Raw genomic sequence first — 8,073 nt, forward strand, 5'->3', positions numbered from 1 at the left:
ATTAATCACCGTTATTCCAGTTATTTACTCGTTCTTGTCGCTCTCCTGGGAATCACTGACAATATCGTTAAATCAGGTCTGGTAGATCAAGCCTATGGTTAGCGTGAGGAGAATGGATCCCAAGGGAGATAACCGTGTGATAGGAGAACAAAAGCCGTTAATAAAGGTAGTATCAGATAAACACGTAGACAAGAATAAACAATGGGGGACTATTCAAGTTTCTGTTGAAATCAAACTCTCTGATGATCACACAAGGTAACCTTAGACACAATTCCTTTAATTAGAAATGGCTCAACGCGACTAACAGTTTTATATCATGCAGCGGTGATGTTAGAGAATGTACCGCTCAGGGCGGTGTAGGGTTCCAGAATCCAGACACTTCGGTTATGACCGCTCGGGGCGTTGCTTGGGTTTTGGGAGATCAGGGCGATCCTTGTGGGCGTATTCTAAAGCCCAAAAAGCCCCCGCACCCAACTCCTTACATGTATCTCTCATCCGTATTACTTGTCAAGATTTTCCAATAAAGGTGTTTGAAGTCTATATGGGTAAGAAATATATCCTATTTAGTGTAATTAGTTACATAAAATAGTTCGCGGGGCGTAAAATGAGTAAAAGGCACAAATTCTGCCCTAACTAGATTGAATTACTACGCCCGATGTAAACAATAACACACGAGTTATGGGCGCCATTTGATGTGACGAAAACCGTAGAACTATACTGGACGGGGAACATGACATTAAAGGTCAGTCATTTTATACAAAATTAAAAGAAGGCTTCTGCATTACCGTTATGAAACAGATTGCATTAGACACTGTATCTTAAAAGGCAAGACTGTGCCTTTGGATGCGGCTGACAAATTGTTTCGTTCTCGTTTCCCCCACCTTATGCTGGCGAGGCGAGCCTCCCAAACACGACTGGCACTTTTGGACAGTTTAGATGGACGTGAAAGTTAATCCCGACATACGAAGTGTCTAGTGGCAGTACGTCTGTCAGACCCGGGTCGCAAAGGTGTGCTTTCACTAGGTAGGCGATATTGCAGTGAAAGAGTAATGTAAGGGGAATAACTCTTATGTATAACTTCAAGGATTAATACTTGGGTGGCACTGTGTGTTGACTCTGTTGTCTTGAACCGAAGAACAGTGTTCGGATATACATTTTCTGCCAGGTTTTAGTGAATATTCCTGATTTAAAGACGGAACAATCAAATAATTAAGTATTATCTGAATTAGGCAATCCATTTACGAAAATTGCCAGATGTGTCTGTGCGGAAGGGAAAGGGGTGGGGGGGGCGGAGGGGAGTCTAACGCAAAGACTGTAAATCATAATGTGTATGATCGTTGCAACTGTCGAGAGTTCGACCCCATACGCTCATCCGTCACAAGTACTCAATATATGAAAACATAACCATACTAGCTTGTGATCATGTCGATATCTAACATTTTGTTTTCAAGCAAATCATTAAGTAGTGAAGGTGGTAAACGACTTTTTGTCAGGATATTTCATGCCCGTGCAAATCTTCTAGTCTCATGGCTGGATAACAGCGTACATTGGCGTACACGTAAAAGTGCGCTTGACGGTTAGAATTCAATACAAAAGTAGGTCGTAGCGCCGCTGCCCGGGCAAAGTTCCCCGCATAGCACACTGTAATATTATACCCGTCTTCATTAGCCCAGTCGATGCAGAATAACAGCCCCAGACGAAATGCCAAAAATAACCTAGGAATGCTGATCGACTGTCATATCGGTGTTATTACTCAGTTGCGTACAATATGAACAGAAACCTCGCATGACTTTATCGCAGCCATCTTGGAATTGTCCAAGAACAAACATGCAAAGTTTCACGTCGATTGTACTCGAATTTGCTGAATCTTGGGCTTATTGTTTTTAAGTGGTTTAACCTACTCTGCACAAACAAGCTCATTTCAGGACAAACATATGTTTCAATTTTTAATTTCAATAATTTGCTTCTACGTTGGGGTCTTTAGCAGTAGGAGGAAACAGGACAAAAGGGGGGGAATTCCATCCATTGTCCGGCACACTCACACAAATGCAATTTGAATGTCAGTGTGGTAGATTGATAGATTTATTTAGCACAAACATAAATAATACAATAAATAAAGTCTAAAATTATTATCATTTTTTTTTCTTGTGGTGGGGTGGGTGGGGTGGGGGAGGGGGTTTACTATTGGGACCGGTTTTATTATCCAGCCTACAGTTTCGTATTTATTTGCAAACACCAGCTAACCAATTCGGGAAAGCAATCATGAAAGTGAATATAAACACATTTAGTTTTTTTTTACAAAAACAATGACTGCTTGTCGTATTGATATGCATTCAAATGGATTTCATAAAGCACAACTTGACTTCGTAGCAGCCATATTGGAACAAATAAGTTGGGCCTCGTTTGTATTATTACTATACATTCAAGTGGATTTCATAAAGCACGACATTGTCATCTATTTTATTGTGTGTCTTGCTTTGTTTTTATTTTATTTTCGTTTTTGTCATAAATTTGACATAGAATGCTACTGATGCGTCAGTTTACCGGAGATTCAGGATTGTGTTTCCAGAATAAGTTTAACTGAATCTGATCTTTGGCTAGAGTTGTTATACCGGATAAGTCTATGACACTGTCCGGGACACGTAAATATCGACATTTGTTTAACCCTTTCCACATATTTAACAACCTATCCTTGTATATTTCTGCTGGTGGTCGACCATCGAAATCAACATGTCGTCGACTTCCTTTTTCTTCAAGTTGAATTGCGCCATCAACATCTGCATCCGCGAGATCAGAACCAGAGAGGCCAGGGGCTTTGGAATGTTTTAAATACTCTTCTACTTCCTGCAAGAAGACTTCCTGGCGCTTCTTTAACATATCGGAGTTGATTGCTTCAAGACACAGCAGGTCTTGTCGGCGTTCCTCGAATAGATTTTCGCCCAGGTTGCTATCAATTGAGTCATCAACGACGGTAGGGAGTTTCTGAATGGAGCTTGCCCTTGAAGGACTCTTTAACTCCTTTTCCAGTGCGGAATGGGACGAGAAGAGGGAATGACTTGAACAATGGTGGTTTGTGGAGTAGTTCTGTGTGTTGGGTCTCAAGGAGGATCTCCTATTACGAATGCTGACATCCGTTGTATGAGGACGCTGCTGGATTGTGTTATCCTTTGCGTTCATAAAAGATTTCGTCGGTGCGTTAACAACTATTTCTGGGGTGATACCGACGCTGGTATATGGTCTGTCGGAAGTATTTGTGTCATCTCTCTTGCCTACAAATTCTCCCGATACCGAGTAGCGTCTGATTTGAGATGGGGCCGATCGGGGGAGCTTTTTATAAGTCTTTTGGGAAACATCCGATCGATCGGTGACGGAACCGAGATTTAAACGACGAGATGCAGCTGCGATCTTTGACGCACTTCCTAAATTTAAACAGTTCGACACTGGTTTGAGTCGACCAACGGATTCCTGGTGTCGTAATTCCACGATATCTTCAACTGATAAATTGGATTTGATTCTATTCACGCGATCCTTCAACTTCCGGTGGTTCACGCGAAGAACTCGATGATTAAGTTCCAGAAGTTTCAAAGAATAATTTTGTTCTATGCTCAAAGATTGAATAGATTTTTCCAGGCATCTTTGTTCTTTCAGGTTGTAGGTTACAGCACCTACTTCCTTACCACTGCCGTTTCTTGCTGAAGTCGCCATTTATTCTGACTGAACCATCATCTGAAAAGATAGATGCAATTTATGTTAATAGTTCTATTTATTCATCCAAGTTTGTTAGCTGTAAGCTAATCTACATAAGTGGTACCAGGTGTTCTAGAAAGAGTTGGCATATCCTGCCTCTTGTACGGCACAGGCCACTACTGTAAGAAAGCATGGTCTTTGATCTGAGCAGCCGGCTCTAATGTGTAATCCCAGGGTCCACGACTTCCATGAGAGCCCTACACTTTGGTTAAACAGTGGTCTAACGCTTGGACTTCAGTACATGGGGCTGTTAGTGAGTCAGTTGGTCTGGTTTTCAAGCCTGGTTGTCTCCCACTACTAAGGACTCTTACGCGCAAACGAATTGTAGAAATAAAGGGGCACCATTCGTTCTTCCCGAAATAAATTAGTTTGTTTTGAGTGCAGGTTACATTTCGGGTATTAATTTAATCGTCCTGTCATTCTGTGTAAATGGAAGAAAAGATACTATTCTTTTGTATGAATGGAAGAAAAGATCTATTCTTTGAACAGCAGACATATCAGTCGGCCTTACGGCTAAACCTAACTCACGGACGGTTTTGCTTTATGAACAGCTATAACGGTTTCTGGTTTCACAGTAACCTTATCGTTAACTCCATATACTTAACATTCACAAACAAGATTATTTACGTATATACCATATATCCACAATTATGACACAACATAATCCCGTTATCTAAAGGCATGAGACAGGTGCCCGATACACCATTCTTATCTAATATCAAGACGTGGGAGATTATAAGAACCTTCGATTGGTTAATCAAATCTATACCCCCACCATATATTACTTATTTCAAAGAGAGAGAGAGGTATGGTTTAATGTCCACTCGACACAAACTAGGTCATTTCGGGACTAACATATGGTTTAATTTTATTTTAATAATTCGCTTGCGCGTAGGGATCTTTAGCAGTAGGAGGAAACCGGAGGACCCGGTGAAAACCCACGGGGTTGGACAGGCGACCCTACTCCTTGTCACGTACAACCGTGGATTCGAAACCACGCCAGTTGACTCAATGACAGGCCTTATAATACAACGCGCACGTGCTAACCATTCCCCCCCCCCCCTTACTTATTTCAATAAAACCCATCGGTTTCTAGGATTATAGTTGTGACACATAAATTATGTGGCAGCTTTTTGTAATAGTGTAGAAATATAATGGAAATTTCAGTCAAATTACTTTATTCGGAGCGTAGTTATGAATGTGTGATGTTTTGATAAGAATAGCGTAATCTTGATTTTCATTGCTCTACCATTGGTACGATAATAAAAAAAAGTTTCGATTATCCATTTTTATATTAAATTATGAAATGGCGGTCGTGTTTCAATGCTTTAAAAATCACGACCATCCGTGTAATTTTATTTTATGTTGTACGATAGTCATATATTCTATGATACCAATGTTCCGATCATGTGACCGTATTGGCTAATCAAATCGTCAGTATTCGTATACAGCGCTTCGGTTTCAACTGAATCGTGGGAGTTGTAAAGCCCGAGCGGTTCAGGATGGATTAAAAGTTAGATTACAGTGACGTGCAGCAGACTTAGAAAAAAATATTACCACAAGTATCGTAATAATTTAAGAATAAATCGGAAACGGGACATACATTAATGTCCAGGTGGTGGGTGCTGGTGGGGTTGTTTGGGGGATAAACATTTCGAAAGGCATGTGAATGAAATGACATGGAATGAAATGGAGTTTAACATTCTAGTTTTCTGAACCATCTTTGCTAATAAAGACAACATAGACCTCGGTTTTTCGCCTCTTCCGGAGACTAGACCCCGTTTTGCGCCACTGACAAAGGGAAACCAAGCTCAAAAGATCCAGTGGAACTTTCAGAAATGCTCGAAGTTTAAATTTGTTTTCAACACAAAACTTCGGATAATTTGAGATAAGTAAGAAAGACATGGAGCTTCATGTCATGTCGCCACGAAACTTCAGTTATTTTAAAACAAGTAATAAAAAGTTTCTTGTCATGTCAATACGAAACTTCGGTTATTTTAAAACAAGTAATAAAGCGTTTCTTGTAATGTCAATACGAAACTTCGGTTACTTCAAGGCTATCATACTCTATCAATTTCTACATGGAACATCTGTTTTTACGTCATTAGAACGATTATACAAACGTCCATTCATTGCTGTTTTAAGACAAATTGGATACCCTGGGGCACTTAAAGGGTCCCATACACCTGGAAGGGGAAGGGAGCTGGCGCTGGCTATTGGCAATGGTTAATCCGTCACGGCGCCCATTGTAGTAAATGTATATGCGCCACCTCTTCACGCCTCCCACTCAGATTCAAACTCAATTTTTTAATCAGGGGATACAAAGCGGAGGGGGGGGGGGTAAACAGTTGTGGGATACAAAAAAGATGAAATATAAAATGTCGGGGATACCATAGCGAGCGGGGGCGGGGGAGAAAAGGGAGGGGATACAAAAGAGATAAATTCAGGGATACCAAAAAGATCACAATATCTAACCTGACAAAAGAATATATATCCAATTTGAAAGTTGTTACATCCTTGATAAATCAAATGAAATGGGGTTTAACGTCCTACTGCTCTGCTTCGGCTAGGGTAATCATCCTTGAAACAATCGTTTATTTAGACACACTATATCTTATCATCGATCAGCTCCTTCAGAAATGATAATTTCTTCAGAACGTCCATTTATAACTTGTCTCTATCCATGCACTCACTATGAAATAGAAACAGGTTTTGGTAACCCTGTCTTGGTTCCGTGGAATTAGATTGTCTAACTATTGGTTCTGACCACTATGTGAACCGTGTGGTTAGCAACAAGATAGGAAAATCCCTGCCTCGGGTCGACTACGAGTCACTTGTGAAAAGATCAAACTGTTATTATAACTCCCGTCATCGTCACTAGCCAGGAATTCCAGTTGATTAGCGTTAAAACTAGTAGTTGATTCATTGTACACGTTGTTTCGATAATGAGTGTGGTTTACAGGGAACCGGGTGGAGATGGAGGGGTTTGTTTTCTTTTTTAAGTGTATGTCAATTAGTTCACTTGTTTTGGCTTCATTTGATGGTCGACCTATTAAACTTCGAAGCTTTTACAAATCACACGACGATGTCCAATACAAATATCCCATCACCTGACTGTCTGCCCCCGTCTTTGTCCAAGTTGCCGTAAAGAAGTGGACGTTGAACCCAATTTTATTTCATTTTATGTATCTATAACACAAAGTAGTATATAAAATATCTGGATTGTGAAGATGTGATTGAATAAGGGATGATATGATTGATTAAATCACGACTAAACAATTGTCTGGTTGATTTACACTCAGATAATCCGGTAATCCCTTTTATCTACAACACCACTCGCCGCTATATCCAACAGGTAGAATTACAGTAATCTTATTCACCCGTTACTCAATCCACTTCACCTAATTCTCCTATTTGAAATGAAATGAAATGGTGTTTAACGCCCTGCTGTTCTGCTCCGAGTGGGCTGATGTAGACGGGCATACACAACATAGTGTGCTATGACAGCACTTTCTAGGCCAACATTGGTATAGATGACAGTTTGAATTCCATATCAGAGTATGTCGCTGCCCGGCTAATGACATTAACCCAGTAACAGAAAGACGTTAAACCCCATTTCATTTCATTCCTTTATTTAAACTTATTAACAACATTGCTACGTGGTTGGATTTTACGAATTACTATCAGTAGTTCCACTTTAAGCAAGCTTGTCATAGTAAAATAAATTCTAAAGCAAACAAACAAACCGATCAACTGCAATCAAACCAACGAAAACCGGCAATTATTTGGAGAAATTTGATGACAAATTGCTCAAGACTGAATTATTTTGTAATTAATCAGGATTATTTCGATCACTAGGTATTTATCTATCTGTTTTAGTCTCGCTGTATAGAAACAATTAAGTTGTTAAAGGTATAAACCCTGACCGGATTAAAGGGAATTGATTGAACCGGGGGCCCTTAAAATAGTAGAGACACAAATTAATTCTAAAAGAAATTTTGTACCATAAAATATAAATAAATGCATATGTTACGATATTGTTTAACAAAGCTGAGCTTAAAAGTTTCGACGCTACAGTAAAGCAATGCCCGCTGTTCACTGTTCAGCAGGGCCCCAACGATATTTTCAGCCAGGTGTCCCATGCAAGCTTAATACAACCCTGATGTAAGAAGTGGTGTGCAGAGAGGTAGCAGTGGAGGTGACGACCCCGCACGTCCAATACAGGCAGGGGTGTGCGGGGGTGAGGGGGTATTGTAAGAGTGAAATTGAAAATAGTTTATTTTAAAATAGAAGTGCAAAGCCCATACCTGTTAGACCACAACCAGG

At 40.2% G+C, this 8,073-nt stretch overlaps 1 protein-coding gene across 1 annotated transcript; it reads right to left on the bottom strand.

Annotated features, from left to right (window-relative positions):
* Nucleotides 1–2,068: 2,068 nt before the first annotated feature.
* LOC126818639 (uncharacterized) lies at nt 2,069–6,712 on the bottom strand. Its single transcript, XM_050546164.2, has 2 exons — nt 6,223–6,712; nt 2,069–3,726 (listed from the first exon to the last, which is right to left on the bottom strand). Exon 2 carries the CDS (start codon nt 3,703–3,705, stop codon nt 2,536–2,538), a length of 1,170 nt encoding a protein of 389 aa, XP_050402121.1. The 5' UTR covers nt 3,706–3,726; nt 6,223–6,712; the 3' UTR covers nt 2,069–2,535.
* Between the last annotated feature and the right edge of the window lie 1,361 nt (nt 6,713–8,073).

Source organism: Patella vulgata, chromosome 4 (assembly GCF_932274485.2).
Source record: "Patella vulgata chromosome 4, xgPatVulg1.2, whole genome shotgun sequence".
In the NCBI taxonomy this organism is placed as follows: Eukaryota; Metazoa; Mollusca; class Gastropoda; family Patellidae; genus Patella; species Patella vulgata.